Genomic DNA, 17,002 nt, shown 5'->3' with positions numbered 1-17,002 from the left:
GCTTGTGAAAACAAAAAAGTAAAACCATTTCTTATATAACGAATATAACTCTTCAAAAATGCAAAAACGTGACGCCACCAAAAACTCTCGCCAGAGACAATGCCGTTCATCATTCCCTGTTGTCCTTTTCCTGGAATGACCACCACCAGTCATTGCGTGCGCCACATGGCAGCTCTTCCTAGAAACCACCTTTGCCTTGCACACGCTTGATGGCGCCTACGAAGCCCTTGGCCCAGCTAAAGCGTCCAGGGTCGATGCCCAGCACATCGTCGGCTTCCTTGCCCTCGTGGTCGCGCCACACGCCCTCCTTCTTGTCGAGGCCGCCATACAGATGAGTGTTCTCGTTGCGGCGCAGGGCATCAATCCACGCATGGCAGACGTCGGGGCTTTCCAGCATGACATTGATCTCCTGGCTGTGGTACCAGCTCTGCGTGTCCTGGTTGCCGTTGCCCATGATACCAATCGTCTCGTCGACAATCATAAGCTTGATGTGGCAGTCCCGCTTCTTCTTGCTCTGCGGGATGGGCCGTGTCTGGTCCTTGGCCACGTACCAAAAGTAGTGCAGGTGCTGGCGGCCCGTCTCGGAGAGGGCCTGGTATAGCTGGTGGGCGATCATTTCGTTGGTGCCGCCCTGGCGGGGCAGCAGCTCACCCATGTCGTTGTAGCCGAGGCACACGTACAGAATCACGTCGAGACCCCGCTCGCACGCCTCGTAGATGGCAGGCACCAAGGGCTCGGCGTTGAGCGTAGGCGTCTGGATGAAGACGTTCTTTCGCGCATTCTTGAGTGCCGAAAGCCACGCCGCGTTCTGGGGCTGCACCACCGACGAGTGCGTCGGAGGACCAAACGGTGGACGGTTGACCATGGCTATGGGGAACGGCTCGTGGGTGGCGTGGGGAATGTAGGGTGTCATTTCCTCGCCCTCGCTCGGTTCTGGCGCATCGGCCTTGAGGTGGTTCACGGTATGGTTGAGCAGCCGGCTGATGGCCTCCATCTGTGTTTCACCTGGCTTTGCCGAGACGGACGTCTGCACGCGGGTGACCTCGCCTGCAATGTCTCTGTCGTATTGCGGGTGCTCATTTGTGCTTTGTGGTAGGAGTGTGTCGGGGGCAGTGGGCTGGTGGATGGACGCGGCCGATATTGGCTGCTTCCCGCTGCTCAAGAAGGAAATAGTGGCCGGGTCCGGGCCATTCGGCTTGTTGGGGCTGAATTTGATAACATCCTGGGTCCCCTCGGCACTGCCCGTATTCCCTTCTTTAATCTGTGCAGCAGCCGCCTTGTCCATTTCTGGATTGGCCAAGCTGCTCCCGCCACTGGTTTTCGAGGCATGCGGATGAAGCGTGCTGGCAGTGGTCGTCGGGCCGGTGACGATATCGGAGCGGTGCACGTCATCACTCTCAACAGGTGCGTACGCGGCTTTTGCGTCCAGTGCACCCGGCTCACGCACGCCCCTCGCGTCGACGATCGGGCCGGCCTGTACCGCATCTGGTGTAGTCTGCGGCTGTTGTCGTGCGACAGTGGGTGGTTCAGTGCTGGCATTCGCTGGCAGTGTGATGTTGGCTTGGCCAGGTGCCGCACCGTTGATGCTGAGCCCGCCGGCCGCGGCAGGCGAGTTGTAGCTCGGCAGCGGAGGCTCCATCTTTTTATGCCAGGACATGAGGGCCATGTCGTAGAAGGAATCGACAATGGGGCCCTCGTAGTGGGCCATCATTTCCAGGTTGTCATTGTCCTGGATGTTGTTGCTTTGCAGAATGGCAATCTTGCGGTCGACGACCATGTACTTGGCGTGGAAGGTGCCGACCATCGCCTGGTGGTAGTTCATGACCTGCATGTCGATGTTGGGTATCTCCTCGGACGATGGAATCATGACATTTTTGCCCGTATACTCTTCGACACCGACAAGGTAGTGCGGGTCGACTAGTTGCTTCGGGCTGCCGCGGTCGTACATGACCTTGAAGACAACGCGCTCGCCTCGGGCACCAGCGCGGCGGTCGAGTTCACGCATGGCGTTTGTGATGTAGCGCGAGGCAACACTGTCTTGCCAGTAGTTCGTCGCCAGAAAGACCTCTTTTTCGGCGCGAGCAATGACATTGGCCATGTGCCGTGCAATATCCGGGATGGTCGAGATCACCGTCAGCGGTGCTACGCCGCAGCTGCCTAGCAGTGACGGGCTGACCATAGCCCGGTCCGGGCTTTCCTCGACAACCGCCAGAACATCACGGTAGATCTGTGTGGCCGTCAGCGGAAGGCACTTATAATAGCTCACTGAGACAAAGAGCACTCACTTTCAAGAAGAGCTCGCTCGGCTGTGTAGGACCCCATTTGCCGCATTGTGCGGCGCGCTGGAGGTCGTCGACTTGAGAGGTTGCTGCCTTGTCACTGGCGTCCTTGGTATGGCTGTACTTCCCATAGAGTGTCTGCCAGGCATCGCCAGCCGCCAATGTGGGATCGGCAGCCACCAGCGACGACACACTGTTCTTGGAGGTGCAGAGCTCGACAATGCCATTGCCAAGCGTCCCCTTCTTGAGAATCCCAAAGTCTTTGGTCTCCATGATGTTGTGAGCGGAGGTGCTCGTTGATCGTCGTAAGGATAGGGCTGAACGATTGAACCGGAGGTTATTTTCTTATTTCTTAACTCTGTGTGGTCTGTTCCATGAGATGTGTGGGGCTTGCGAAACAGGCGACGGGCTGCGTCAAACGTGACTCTATTACGGAATAGGCGCCGATTGAAGCTTTGGAGATGCCAAGAGAAACAAAGTCAATGCCAAGAACGGGGGTCGCAGCTGCTTTTAAGGAGAACAGTGGAGGAAAGTGCGACTGTGCAAGGGGTAAACATTGAGCAAGTCCCAGCGATTGGCTTGTTGGCTCAATTCGGGAAGGCGGGAGGGGGATAGATGCGTCGTTAGGTCGCTCAATGGGATCGTCAGTATACGTCACCACTGCTTCGAGAAACAGGCTGCGAAATGTGGGCAGAATATACGGGTTTGGAAAGTACAATGCTCACTTACACACTTGCGAGACATGGTATTGCACTTGGAAAGGAGCCAACCACGACCTTTCTTCTAGACATGTTTAACCTAGACGCTAGCGAAAGTTGCGTGGTGGAGTGTATTACATTGAAATTGCAATTGTTAGCGAGGTCCTGCCCCCTCGCCAAAGCATGTCAAAGCTGTATGTTGTGCGTCGTAGCTATGAATGCGACGACTCTGGGATGACGTCAGTGGTGTGCATAGTCCACTGGTGTTAGCCTGGAAGGGGCGCGAAAGGTGGCCCTACGGCGCTGTAGCTGGCTAGTAATAGCGGAAGACTGGCTGCAGGGCATGTGCTTGCCACTATTGTGTGTTTTCGGCACATCTTCTTCTACAATGTTGCTAGATCAAAATGCAAGATATTCGTGGCTAGGCATGTTATTCTCATATGCCCCAGACTCTTTACGGCAACATTTGTTTTATCGAGAGTGAGATTGAAGGAAGATGGGATGAGATCGGTCTTGGCAGGCCCAATTTACAAGTATGATTTACAGGTCCCAATTGCAGCCTCCAATTGTAGGCCAGGTCGAGTGGGCCAGAAAGGCGCTAGGCTGGGGGTGGCAGTCGCGCTCTCACCGCCTTTATCGCTCGGGCGATTCTGCCGGCCCAGAAAAAAAAAGTTTTGGCAGAAAACATCCAGACTCACGAGAGTCGTCGCAAAGGCAAGAGCGCACTGCAGGAACAGACACCTTCCTTAACTGCCGCCTACGACTTTCCCGCGACCTGACCTTACAAACTGCCCTCTCCACGATTACACTCGGAAACGTACCAAGCTGCGTACTGCCATGGCTCCCAAAAACAAGGAGCGCAGTGGCTCGCCCAGCCGGATCAACGATGCGCGGTTTGCCAAGTTCGAGAGCGACCCACGGTACCGACTGCCGTCGCGGCGTGACGCGAAAACGAAGCTTGACAAGCGGTTCAGTCGGGTTTTGAAAGACAAGGAGTTTACGGCCACAACACAGATTGACCGGTATGGGCGTAAGCTCAAGTCGGACAAGAAAAAGAAGGCGCTGGAGCGTCTGTACGAGGCGGCGGACGACGAAGAGGAGGATGACGAAGACAGCGAGGACGATACCAAGTCCGCGTCAAGCAAACCAAGCAAGCCGTCCAAGATGGCACGCGCAAACTACGACGCGGCACGAGGCGGTGGCTTCTCGGCATCCGAGTCCGAGTCTGACGAGGACGACGAGGACGACGATGATGAATCAGACGGCGAGCGTTTTGGTGGCGAGGACGACGCGGACGACAGCGACGAGGCGGCTGTCGACACGCAGCAGTTCCGCGAGGAAGAAGCGGAGGTGCCGACGGGCGAGATCACACACCGGCTGGCGATTGTCAACCTGGACTGGGACCACGTTAAGGCGCGGGACCTGATGGCAATGTTTGCGAGCTTTGTGCCCAAAAACGGACGGGGACGGATCGAGCGGATCTCGGTGTACCCCTCGCAGTTTGGCAAGGAGCGGATGCAGCGGGAGGAGCTGGAGGGCCCGCCGAGAGAAATCTTTAAAGCAAAGGACAGCGACGAGGAGGAGGATGACGACGAGGAGGGAAGCAAAGACTCCGAGGATGACGACGACAGCGACGAGGACGACGACGACGAGGATGAAAAGGTGAAACAGGACCTTCTTCGTGAAGAGGACGACACGGACTTTGACAGCAACGCTCTGCGGTCGTACCAGCTGGACCGGCTGCGCTACTACTATGCGGTGATGGTGTGCTCGGACACGGCGACGGCGGAGGCAATTTACCGGGCCACGGACGGCACCGAGTACCAGTCGTCGTCCAACTTTATCGACTTGCGGTTCGTGCCGGACGACACGACGTTTGACGACGACGAGCCGCGGGACGAGTGCACCGAGGTGCCCACCAACTACAAGCCGGTGGAGTTTGTGACGCAGGCGCTGCAGCACAGCAAAGTCAAGCTGACGTGGGACATGCACCCCGAAGACACGTCGCGCAAGGACCTGATGAAGAAGGCGTTTTCGGGCACGCCGGCGGAGCTGATTGAGAACGATCTGCGCGCGTACCTGGCGAGCGACAGCGACGGCGAGGACGGCTTTGAGGACGATGGAGAGGAGTTTGGTGGCGTGGAGGAGAACGGCGACGACAAGGAGGGCGGCGGAGGAGAAGGAGACGATGCCGACGAGGACGAGGAAAAAGAGAAACCTGCCAAGCTGAGCAAAAAGGAGCTCGCACGCCAAAAGATGCGCGCCGCGTTGGGCCTGGCCGAGGAGCCGGCCAAGAAGAGCGGCAAAGACAAAAAGAACGGCCCTGTGGGCGGCATGCAAATCACATTCACCCCCGCACTCTCCGACGCCGCGGCTGCCAAGAAAAAGTCTGGCGGCGCGGACGGCAGCGAAGAGACGACACTGGAAAAGTACAAGCGCAAGGAGAAGGAGCGCAAGGCCCTGCGCAAGCAGAAGGCGATTGCCAAGCGCGAGGGCCGTGATCTCAACGCAGATGCCGAGGCAGAGAGCGATGTGGAGGAGGATGGAGGCCGCGCCGAGGGCGGCGACGACCAAGACCTTGGCTTCAATGATCCGTTCTTCCTGGACGATGCTCCGGGCGCTTTCGGCGCGGCCGGCGGCGCGGGCGCCTCCAAGTCGGCCATCCGCAAGGAGGAGCGCCTGAAGAAGCGGGCGGCGCGCGAGGCCGCGGCCAAGGAGAAGGAAGCGTCGCGGGCGCAGCTGGAGGCGCTGATGGGCGACGACGGCGAGGAAGCGCGTGGCAGCGCCGGCCACTTTGACATGCGCGAGGTGATGAAGGCCGAGAAGCAGCGGCAAAAGGAAGCGCGCAAGAAGAACCGGCGCAACCACAACCGGCGGCATGACGGCGAGGACGATGCCGGTGAGGCAGCCGGCGGCGCCAGCGCCGCTGCTGCCATCCACGGCGTGGACGTGGCAGATCCGCGTCTGGAGGCGGTGTTTGCTGGCGGCGAGTTTGCCATCGACCCGTCGCACCCGCAGTACAAGGACACGCTGGGTCTGGAACAGATGCAGAACGAGGCGCGACGGAAACGCAAGGGCGGCGATGGCGAGGATGGTGGTGGCGCTTCGTCCAAGTCCAGCAAGAAGGCCAAGACCAACTCGACCCGCAGCGACGAGCTGGCCGACTTGGTCAAGTCCGTCAAGAGCAAGGCGAAGAAGGCGGCGTTGTGAGGGATGGAACGGCGGAGCTGATTTTTTTTTTTGGTGTGTGTGTCCTCTCTTTTCTCTTTTGGCATTAAATGGGATAGACAAAAAGGCATATTCGGTCAGCCTTTACGGCCGCATTTCTTTCTGATTTTGCTTTTCATACTCACAACATTTGTAACATATTTGCGTATTAATTGTGTATGAATTGCGCTGGCATTATTCATTATTTATCATGGTACAATATTGAACAAGATTGACGCCCCCATTTCTTTACATCCCACGTCACATATACATGGTTTCCATGTCGAGTCCGTCGTTGCTGGCGCTGTTGCCCAGCAGGCCAGGCAGCAACCACAGGTTCTGCTGCCACAGGGTCTGTGAGAATACGCGCAGATTCTTGCGCTTCACGTCGGGGGCATGCAGCGGGTGCACGAGAATGCTGCGGACCTTGTCGTGCAGGCTCTGGCCGACGGCGGCAGGGTCGGGCAGGATATCACCATAGGAGAGGCCAGGGTGGTCGCGGCAGGCGCTGCTTTCGCCTTGTTTCCAGTTCGGCGAGAAGACTGTACCTGCTGCAGCTGATGTCTTGGTCGCCGCCGTCGTGCCATCCGCTCCCTCCGCTTCCCACGAGTCAAACTCGGGGACGGGCTCGGTCCCGTACGAGTACTCATACAGCTTGTAGAGCAGGCCCAGTGTCTCGCCCCACGCAGCAGCCACCGGCCAGCGGGGCTCCCAGGACTGGATGATGCGCAGCAGCAACAAAAACTTGGCGCGGGCCGCCGGTTTGGGGCAGCGGTCGCAGGTTTGGGTGTAGACGACCCAGAGGTGGACAGCGGCCGCCGTCACGAGAGCATTGGCGGCGACAGTGGACTGCAGCATAGCGCGGCCGCGGTCGCGTTCAGTTTGGACGTCTCCGGCACCACCAACTCCGCCTGAACCGACTGGTGCGACCTCACCCTCATCGCCGCCGTGATACAGCAGGGTGGCCATGTCCGTAATGGTATTGACAGCATCGATGCAAGTGTCAATGAGCGGTTTGTGGGAGTAGTCGGGCGGCAGACCCGCCGCGTCAGACGCCATGAGCGAGCGGTAGTCGAAGTCCAGGCCCAGGCCCACGTCAAAGCCGCTGCTGTTGCTTCCGTCCGTCTCCAACAGCGGGCTGTAGTACTGCATGTCCAGCTGCGGCAGGTACTCGTGGTGCATGACGCATCGTGCGTGGTGCAGCAGGAAATTGAACTGGACAAACATCTGGGCCTGCCCTGTCAGGCGGTGCAGCCGGTAGTTGGCGGCGGACCAGTGCATGGCAGGCGGCACGACCTGCGTGGCAAAGTCGGAGATGGCGGCGCCGGCCTTGGCAAAGGGCCCGGCAGGATCTGTGGGCGCATACGGAGTGCGGCGTCGGCCACCGGTCGCGTGCAGCAGGGCCATGTCGCCCCAGAGCCGCAGCAGGCAGAGGTAAAAGGGAGTGACGCTGGTGCGGGACAACGACAGCTGGCCGCCCGGCGTCTGATGGGGCGACTGCCCGCCCATGAAGTCGTTGAGCCACGGGCCCGGGTCGTTCTCGTCAAAGGCAAAGGTGTTGTCGGCGCACGGCAGACGCACGTCCTCGCCGCCGCCGCGGGTCCCGTAGAGGACATTGGTGGCGACACCTTTGGAGATGACGGGCGGCAGCGAAATGTAGAAACGGTGGTGACATGTGTAAGAGATCAGTCGGTCGACAACAAAGCAAGCCCAAAAGGTGCGGCGGCGGGTCTCGCGCTGGCGGGGGCCAACGTGGCGACGTGCCGACGTCGCGGTCGGCCCAAAAACAAAGGGTGCCTGCTGGTCGGCGTCGAGCTCCACACTCAGCTGCAGCGCATCGGCCATGCGCAGGGCGGTGCCGGCGTGCATCCAGGCCTTGAAGTCTTTCCAGGCGACGAGCTCGCGGACGGCCAGGACCAAAAAGGCCTGGATGGTGGGGATAGACGGCTGGTCCGTCAAATGACGCCCCAAAACCGAGGCCTGCCGTGCATAGAAGTCGGACAGGCTGACAGTGCAGGCTGTCGGCAAGCCGAGCGTCTTGGTGAGGTGGCCCGCCTCGTCGGCTGTCAAGTACAACGCCGCGAGACTGGCAATGGCCGTGGCCAGAACAGGCGCCTGCTTTCGCAGGCCGGCCATGGTGGTCGTCGGCTTGTGCAAGAACGCGCAGAATTCAACCTCATGGTGGCGCTCAAAGAATATGTCAAGCAGCCGCTGGGGGAGGGCGACGGCTTGCGAGGGGCCCACACGGGCGTAGGCATCGACAGCAGGACTGCTCTGGGTCGCTTGAGATTGTCCATATATCGAGGGCAACGACTCCGGCGTCCCAGGTATGCCGGGGATGTCTGCACTGCTCGGGACATCTTGGAAGGTGGGCGCGCCGGGCCACGTGCATGGCGTCTTGCGCTTCAGACAGCGCCGGCATTTTGGCCGCGTGCCGCTGCACTTGGTCTTGCTGCGTCGGCTACCCGATGTCAAGAGTCAGCAATGTGTATATTTCGTAGCATTTCTATATTGTCTGCGGCCTAGACACAGCCAAAACTCACCACGCTTCGCACGCCTGAGGTGTTCGGCCGCCGACTTCTCGGGTCTGCATCGAATCCATGCCGAAGATGTGGATGCCGCAGAGTGGATAAAAATCCTGTCGTCCTCTTGTTCAATTGTGCTTTATCGCTATTCCCTGCTGTGGATATTATGTTTATTGCTGTCGATGTCGAGGTGTCTCGGTGTCGGATTTGTTTTGATCGTGTAAGTCGGGGGTGTCGGGTTGATCAATGGAGAGTCGTTGGATGCTTCGGGCGGGAAAGTGGGTCTCGTCGGAGATGCTTTGTAAGGACACCAAAAAACGTCGGCAAAGTCGGCGGCTGTCTGATGCTCTTCTGGCGCCCTAGCGCCTAACGGATGCCCTGATAGCGCCGCGACGGTTCCAAGACACAATGATAATTCGGGTTATCCGACAGCAGTTGTTTAAGTGAACCGACGGATTGGGCTCACGAACATAATATATAGTATTTATGTTTGTGATGGCGTTTCGTTGTAGGACGAAAATAAACAAAAAAGTATTTTAACCAACTCAAGAAACGCCAAACAATATTTTCCAAGAGAAGGTATTCGGAAGAAAAACAAAATACCAAAAGAAAGGAATCAAAGAAAGCATCATCAATCACACCAATACCCACAACTTGACAGTTTTGACTCCTTAACACTTGAATTACCATGTCCACTCACAAGGCAGTCGTCACCGTGGCCGTGCGGGCCCCCCTGGGTCTCATCGACGTCCCGACGCCAACGCCTATCGGCCGTGAGGTCCAGGTGCACGTCGAATGGACTGCTTCGACGCCGCTCGACCTGCACCAAAACGACGGCGGCCTGCTCGTTACGCACCCCCAGGTCATGGGCGACGGTATTGCGGGTACCGTCACGGCCGTTGGGCCTGACGTCCAGAGTCTGCGCGTGGGTGACAAGGTCTTTGGCTTCGCGTTCAAGGACAACAAGCAGAAGGCCTATCAGGACTTTGCCACGGTCCCCGAGACGAGTCTCGGCAAAATCCCCGCTGGCTTCTCTATGCAGGAGGTTGTCACTCTGCCCAACAATGTCGTCTCCGTCTTCCATGCCGTCACGAAAGACTTCGGGTTGCCTTTGGCTTGGCCCCGGCCACCTGCGTCGTCAAATCCCCACGCCAACACGCCCATCCTCATCTGGGGCGGCGCCTCGTCCTGTGGCCTGTACGCCCTGCAGATTTTGAGCCAATGGGGCTACACCAACCTGTTGACAACCGCCTCGAAGCACCACCACGCAGACCTGCGCGGCCTCGGCGCCCGACATGTATTTGACTATCACGACGTCGATGTGGCCGCTCAAATTCTCCAGGCCGTTGCCGAGGAGAGCGGCGCCAGAGCCAACGCTGCCGGGCCGGCCGTGCCGTACGTCCTCGACTGCATCGCGTCCCAGCAGGGCAGCCTCGCCCCCATTGCCGATCTAGCCCAGCACGGTACCACCGTCGCCGCACTCTTGCCCGTCATTGTGCGCGATGCCACCGACGACGTCGCGCCCGAGTACGCCATGGACACACAGGCTGCCGTCAACTGGGCCGATGGTGTCGAAGCCCGCGGTGTGCGCGCGCACTTTTATCAAGAGGTACCCCCTTTCCGTCCCAGTGTAGGTGTTATATGCCTTTCTTCATCGCTAACTGTGTAGGACCCCTTCTTCAAGGAACACCTGCAGTCAACCGTCGTTCCTGCGTTGTTGACCGCAGGCATCGTCAAGCCCAACAGGCAGCGCATTATTGAGGGCGCTACCCTCTTGGAGCGCGCTCAAAAGGCCTTGGATGTGTTGCGCAGAAAGGAGGTCAGTGCCGAGCGGCTGGTGTGGCGGGTGTCGGATCTGCAGCTGTAGGGAGATTGGGAGAGATGAACGGGTGTCGTTTGATTGCTTGCAAGCATGGATAAGGCAGAAAGTAGAACGTCAAGAGTTTGCCGTGAATGCAGGCAACAGACGAAGCATGTCTTCGAACGGTCGCATAAAAAGCAGTCGCTTGGAAACCATATTGCTATGGCTCTTGTCGTGTCTTGCACACGCAAAGGCACCTTCTCGTTCGCACATGTCCAAACTTCCACACATTCCTAAATGAAGAAACAAGATGGCAGAGTGAAGGGCCATATTAATTGAAAGGAACACAATCTAGCAGTCAGATACACCATTGTCTGACGATCCTCTTTTATACCTTCGACCGAGGACGACAGCGGAGCCATTCGCAAGGTCTGACTGTGCATCGTCGTTTAAACTACTGGAACGCAGCTGATGTTGAGAATCAGTACTCCGTACATCTCGTAAGTATCTCAGTGCTCGCCGGTTCATATTCTGTGGTCCGCGTGGCGTTTGCAAGAATTGCTCTTCGTGTGCAAGTTGCGTGCGTATTTGTGCGAATTTAAGGGGGGGAGAAGGGCAATACGCGATGGAACAATTCAGGGGCAGATCTTAGGTGAATGAAAATGCAACGAAAGGAACGCATGCCCTTGCTCTTTCCTTCCCTACATGGCCACGACGCATGCTCTTGCCTCCTTATCAGACCTGCGTGACGCGTCGCCAGCTACTGTGCACATCGCTCTTTCTGAGAATGGTTTGTCGTCAGTCGTGGCTTCCAGTCGTAGCACGTCGCATTAAGTCGCAACTTCCACTTCCTGATTTCGAATCACATCGTCCGTTTGCCTTTGCTTTTGTCAAACTTTTGTTTCGGTGTGATTTTACCTTTACTTCGTCTCGAACTTTTAGTTTCATTGTTTTCTCTGCGCTCCCAGCTTTACGTCACTGCCAAGAAGCAACACATGCGGCCAACTGCCGCTAGACCCGGGTGGCATTGGGGTGGTCGGCACTGCAATAGCGACCGGCAGAAGGACTTGGCACGACCACAGATTCACGTCACATCTTCGTTTTCCAACGTCTCGATCTGACGGTCTCTCTACAAGAACGTACCGTAAGAATGTCGACTCGCTCCCTTCCAATTTCAGACGACCAGCGATTTGACGATAATGTGACAATGGAAGAAGCAACTCACGAGGCCCTGTCCGTCGTCATCCAAGACCGTTCCCAGAAAGCTAGGCACTCTGACTGCCTGACTAACCCCTTTTCTTCCTTTTATGTAGGGAATTGTCACACATTTGCGCGTCGCCGATCACCTCCCTGCTTTAAACTTAAATTTCGGCTACCATCCATCTTCTCCCTGTCTTTCGTCTCTGAGAGGTTTTGCTCTGATCTCATTGGGTCCACTTTTTCCTCGGTCCACCCTCCACAGTCCTGGTCTTCGACAAGGTCCAAGTTATGATGGAAGAGGCAAACGCCTGGGGCGAAGTAATACATTCTTGGTTTTGGTGTCTTCAGGGCAACGAACGGCAAACGCCGGAGACAAAAGATGGGCCGCGCCGCGCATAGCTTTTACCTGGGCCGCGTTTCTTTGTTCTGCATATGTATTACGGCACAGTCCCACGAAAGCCGCCATTTCAATTCTGGCGAGAAGTCAAGACGAGAAAACGTGAAACTGCCCTTCTTCTTCCCAACGCAACCGATCCGGTCTTGGTATATACCACTTGTACCTGCCAAGCTTTGCAACCTCGTATCGAGAGCACAGCAAAACAGGAAGACCAAAGTCATTCGATCTGACACTCCCAATCCAGGCCTCTTATTCAGAACCTTGCGCTGGCCATTCCTATTTCGACCTTCACCGTTCTAGGCCCCCCTGAGCTCCCCTCCAACCTCCGGTTGGCCGGCATCGAACCGTCGGGCGTTGTACCAAATCTCACGACTGGCTGAACGGAGTACAATATGACACTCTTCGCACATATTTGCTGAGCAGTCTGATTCTTTCGACGATCGCTGTAGGAGTACACGAGACGTACGGCTACAGCTTTCTTGTTTGACACATCGTACGGATCTTGCCGAAACCAACGGAGGTGGCGGGTACAAGCTGGTCATTAGACGACATTCGACGACTAGCAATCCTTACGTTTGGTTTCTCGTTTTCGCAAAAACCGCGGTAGCAACGCGCGCCGGATCAACCGGCAAGCTCAACATCGCCGCGAAAAACACGCGGAAAATACGTCGTGCTAGCTACTATTCACACACATCACGACCATGACGGTGTCACCACAGGACACAATGTTGTCTCGGTGGCAAACGCACATTGCCGAACATTCTGCGCGCCTGGCAGGTGCTGGGGCATGGTGCATCCAATCCGACGCAGCATCCACGTCAGTACCAAAACGCGCATCAGCATTTTTATTTCGACCCCGCTTCGCTGGTGTTGCCCGGTTCCGACGAATCATTTTCATTCTTGCTGGCCTGTTTCTCTTCGCAATAGGCATGATGCACCTCAATGAGCAAGACCATGGCCTCTCCGTGCCAGGTGGCATGCGACACCTGCCCTGGGGCGGCGGGTCGGCGATCAACGTCACGAAACTACGGGAGGAGGAAGCTGCGGCGGAGGCCGAAGCTGCAAAATATGTTGCTAACATGGCCGTCGACGAGTTTGACACGACGACAACGACACATCTTCCACACATCCCTGCCAAGATTTGGCAAATCTACCTCGACTTCAAACCGAGCGTTCTCTCCGTAACCTCCCTGGGCACCTGGCTGTCCCGCTCGCCGTCATACTCATACACATTGTTGGACAAGGGCGGCGCCCTCAGCATGGTCCGCCGACTTGTCACCATGGCTACCCCTAAAGCGGGAGAGGTTCTGCAGCGCGTGCCTATCTACCCAGACACTTTTCGCCAGACCACTGGCCCGACCGAGAGTGTGGAGGGCGACAGCGTCAGTGACAGCCTCAGCGACACCGGCGGAGCTGGCCCTATCAATGACGCCGCACTCGAAATGAGAACGCTTGACTTTGCCCGTGACGCCCTCACACAGTACAAAGGCATGCAGCGGCGTGTGCTACGTGCGGACTTTATGCGCTACCTCGCGCTCGCTCTCGACGGCGGTGTCTACTCGGATATGGATACAACGCTCGTGCAGCCCATTGGTGACTGGGTTCCCCGCAAGTTTCGGGCGGAAACACGCCTCATTGTCGGCCTCGAGTCCGACTCCAGCCCGCCCGTCGAGGACACCACCTACGAGGTCCAGTTCTGCCAGTGGACCCTGGCGAGCGCACCCAACCACCCGACACTCTGGACGATGCTGGACCGCATTCTGGCCAAGGGCGCCAAGTTAAAAGGAGGCTTCCTGGCGGGAAAACTGTCCGACAAGGACGTTCTGGCCATCACCGGCCCGGCCGCGTGGACCGAGGTCGTCTATGAGCACCTGAACCACGTGGCCGGCACGGGCGTCGGGCAGCCGCGCATTACGTGGGAGACACTGCATGGCATAAGGGAACCGCAGCTGTTCGGAGACACGCTGGTGCTGCCGATTGACGGGTTTGCGACGGGCGTACCGCATTCACACGCAAGCAGGAGCCGGTCGAAGCAGACGCTGGTGGAGCACCACTTCCAAGGTCATTGGCGAGATGACAGGGGTTAGGGGATTTGATGGATGGCTTGGAAACATGCCGCTAGGCAGACAATGATTTCACGGCGTATTTGGATACAGGTACAAGTTTGGACAGCTATGAGTAGGCTCGATGGCGTTTAATCACATTAGGAATATCTTGGGTTAAATTTTGGACAATGGGATAACAAACGATTACTTTTGGCGTAGTACATGTAACATGAAAGTTTGCTGATGAAAAGTTGAACACGGATAAAAATGAGTGATAAGAAAAATATAACAAAAATGGAAGACTGAAAGCAAATAAGAAATTAAAATGGGCCATCTTCTCGAAACTCCAAAAAAGAAAGTTATGTAATGGTCCCGGAGGGGCTCGAACCCTCGACTTTCGCATTGGATTTCTCGTTGAAGAAATATTAGTACGATGCGCTAACCAACTGCACCACGGAACCTGTTCGAAGACAGGAGCTAGGACTTCTTGTTGGAGGCTGAGAGCGTTATTAGTGCTTATGAGGGAGAGGTGAAATTTCTCTTCTTGGTGGGAGCGACGTCACTCGACTCGTGAGATGCGACTAAAAAGATCCCCACTCTTTTACTCAGCTTGGAAGTTGACAACTGACTCCTCGCATGTTCACCATTTTACAACTTCCCTTGGGAATTATTTTCTTCTCCTTGTCCCGTAAGATTTTAATTAAAAAAGTACAATATTTAGAAACAAATTATGTTTTGTGTTTTACACGGCACACTAGCAGCGCCTTTTACAAGGCAAGCATAGTGAATTGACGTTCCTGTGAATGTCCACCCAGACTCACTCTTTAACTTCAATACGAACTCAGGACTATCAAGACAACTGTTACAACTTGCCGTTCGCATTTATACCCTCGTGTCTAAAGTAGTCGCGCTTTACAACGGTCTGTTATTGCCCCTTGCTCACATTCGGCGTACTGTTTGCATGAATGTGACTGTGTCTCAACTTTCCAACGAATCTCGTCTTTGGGACCAAGACAGTTGAGATATGCAGATTCCAGGCGACTGAGAAAGAACACGAACAACAAAACCCCTCCCTCTTAGGGGGGTGGGAGAAAATATGTGCCCATCGCCAAAAACAAAAGAAATGGCTCTTACAGTACTACCTCGTTGTGACGCGTACTGGTGCCGGGAAACAGCAAAGCAGGTGCCACCACGCCATGCATATGCCCGTCGGAGTGCGTATGCCTCCGTTTGGGAATGCTTTTCTTTGGTACAAATAAGAAAGAATGAAGGTAAGAGGAAGACATACCAGAGAACGTAAGGTTGTCCGGATCTCCGTCTCGTTGTCGTCAGAGTCCGGTGTCCGCCCTCATCTAAAGACTGAACATCTCTTCCATGGGTAGACACCCAACGAGGTTTTCGGTCACTCAAAAATTGTAATATTCGCATCTGCCGGACACGTCGTCTTCAAAATGTCGTTACGCCAGGCGATATTTGTGTCCCTCATCGGTGTAGCTTTGTCGGCCACGACAACATCTCCGACACCGACCAGCGTAATGGGCTCGACAACTCCGATATCTTCCGCTCCTTCGTTTCAACTTTCTGCAGCCTCCTCGACCCTACCCATAACCCTGGCTGCATCGACAAAACAAAACCATAAATCGAGCACGTCGTCAACTCGCTCGCCAATATTAACAGCTCTACCATCAAGTACCACTGCAACTTCTGCACCGACTTCAGCCCCGACATCATCAACCTCCCCATTACCGCCGAGCACTGTGACCATTACCGTGGGCGAGTCTGGCCTCACCTTTACGCCAAACACAGTATCGGCCGCCGTCGGCGACCTTCTCGTCTTCTCCTTCTATCCACGCAACCACAGCGTGGCCCTCGGCTCTTGGGACAAGGCCTGCGCGCCCGCTCCGAATGGCTTCTTCTCGGGCTTCATCCCAGTCGCCGACGAGGAGAGTGGCGTAAGTCTGCTGTTTTCCCGTCGGCTTTCTTTTTTTCTTTCTTTTTTTGTATTTTTATATGGCACTGACCAACAGCTTGCCACGTTTCGCGTTACTGTCCACACGTCCGAGCCGTTCGTCTTTTACTGCACGGCCAGCCGGCACTGCCAGGACGGTATGTACGGAGTCGTCAACCCGGCCACGACTTACAACAGCAGCGAGACCAGCCACCACAACCTGATCACCTACGCTACTATGGCCAGAAATGCGTCGCACAATACATCCCCTCCGGCCGTTATGGGTGGCACGTTGGCGTTCAACGGCACGACCGTCAACGGAACGACCGACGGGACCATCTGCGGCGGCAACAGTGCCAATATTACGTCGGCCAGCACCTGGTGCTTTCCGTTTATCCCCGACATTAGCAGCAGTGCTGCGGCTTTGGAGCGTTCTTTGTGGGTGGCAGTAACAGTGGCTTTGGCCGTGTGCTTCCTGTAGGAAAGAAAAGGGAGTTGTATGATGGATGTTGTTAATGATCTGTACATATTTCCCTTGCGCTGTAATCATGAATAATGACACATAAATATGAAAATGCACGGAAAAACCTTTGTCTTTCGGCTCTTATTTGGTTGACGATGATTTTTATTTCATTTTTATTTTCATTTTGTCATATTGTCGATGAAGTTCCCAGACTTATTTTCTGGTGTCACCATATTGCTTGTGTGTCGGTCATGCTCGGTATTCGGCGTCTCCTCCGTGTTGGTCTGCTGTAAAATTAACAACCGTGGTGGGGGGGGGGGGCATTTTCCCGTTAAATCCCGCCCTAGTCGCGACGTCAGTGACGTTATGCTTATGAACATTGGGGCCCTCTGGGACTTATTCGAAATTTTTAGCGCAGTACAGCATCTCGGCAGTGTCA

General features: G+C 56.0%; 6 protein-coding genes and 1 non-coding gene across 7 annotated transcripts; 4 read left to right on the top strand and 3 right to left on the bottom strand.

Annotated features, from left to right (window-relative positions):
• Positions 1 to 178: 178 nt before the first annotated feature.
• On the bottom strand, positions 179 to 2,552 carry SPSK_08633 (iq calmodulin-binding protein motif protein; the record flags this gene model as incomplete). Its single annotated transcript, XM_016735224.1, has 2 exons — positions 179 to 2,227; positions 2,286 to 2,552. 2 exons carry the CDS (start codon positions 2,550 to 2,552, stop codon positions 179 to 181), a joined length of 2,316 nt encoding a protein of 771 aa, XP_016587058.1.
• A 1,262-nt stretch (positions 2,553 to 3,814) lies between these two features.
• Positions 3,815 to 6,187, top strand: SPSK_08635 (pre-rRNA-processing protein ESF1; the record flags this gene model as incomplete). The annotated part of the gene is made up of 1 exon (XM_016735226.1): positions 3,815 to 6,187. One exon carries the CDS (start codon positions 3,815 to 3,817, stop codon positions 6,185 to 6,187), a length of 2,373 nt encoding a protein of 790 aa, XP_016587057.1.
• Positions 6,188 to 6,445: 258 nt separating this feature from the next.
• Positions 6,446 to 8,786, bottom strand: SPSK_08646 (uncharacterized protein; the record flags this gene model as incomplete). The annotated part of the gene is made up of 2 exons (XM_016735237.1): positions 6,446 to 8,645; positions 8,728 to 8,786. 2 exons carry the CDS (start codon positions 8,784 to 8,786, stop codon positions 6,446 to 6,448), a joined length of 2,259 nt encoding a protein of 752 aa, XP_016587056.1.
• A 611-nt stretch (positions 8,787 to 9,397) lies between these two features.
• On the top strand, positions 9,398 to 10,576 carry SPSK_09416 (alcohol dehydrogenase; the record flags this gene model as incomplete). Its single annotated transcript, XM_016735988.1, has 2 exons — positions 9,398 to 10,339; positions 10,379 to 10,576. The coding sequence occupies 2 exons, from the start codon at positions 9,398 to 9,400 to the stop codon at positions 10,574 to 10,576; spliced, it is 1,140 nt and encodes a 379-aa protein (XP_016587055.1).
• A 2,232-nt stretch (positions 10,577 to 12,808) lies between these two features.
• SPSK_09242 (uncharacterized protein) lies at positions 12,809 to 14,194 on the top strand (the record flags this gene model as incomplete). Its single annotated transcript, XM_016735818.1, has 1 exon — positions 12,809 to 14,194. The coding sequence occupies one exon, from the start codon at positions 12,809 to 12,811 to the stop codon at positions 14,192 to 14,194; it is 1,386 nt and encodes a 461-aa protein (XP_016587054.1).
• A 325-nt stretch (positions 14,195 to 14,519) lies between these two features.
• SPSK_11251 lies at positions 14,520 to 14,613 on the bottom strand. Its single transcript has one exon. It is a non-coding gene; the product is annotated as a tRNA-Ile (tRNA).
• A 990-nt stretch (positions 14,614 to 15,603) lies between these two features.
• SPSK_09579 (extracellular serine-rich protein) lies at positions 15,604 to 16,581 on the top strand (the record flags this gene model as incomplete). The annotated part of the gene is made up of 2 exons (XM_016736151.1): positions 15,604 to 16,104; positions 16,180 to 16,581. 2 exons carry the CDS (start codon positions 15,604 to 15,606, stop codon positions 16,579 to 16,581), a joined length of 903 nt encoding a protein of 300 aa, XP_016587053.1.
• Positions 16,582 to 17,002: the final 421 nt, after the last annotated feature.

Source organism: Sporothrix schenckii (genome assembly GCF_000961545.1).
Source record: "Sporothrix schenckii 1099-18 chromosome Unknown Cont44, whole genome shotgun sequence".
Taxonomy (NCBI): domain Eukaryota; kingdom Fungi; phylum Ascomycota; class Sordariomycetes; order Ophiostomatales; family Ophiostomataceae; genus Sporothrix; species Sporothrix schenckii.
This window is presented reverse-complemented; position numbering and strand designations above follow the sequence as displayed.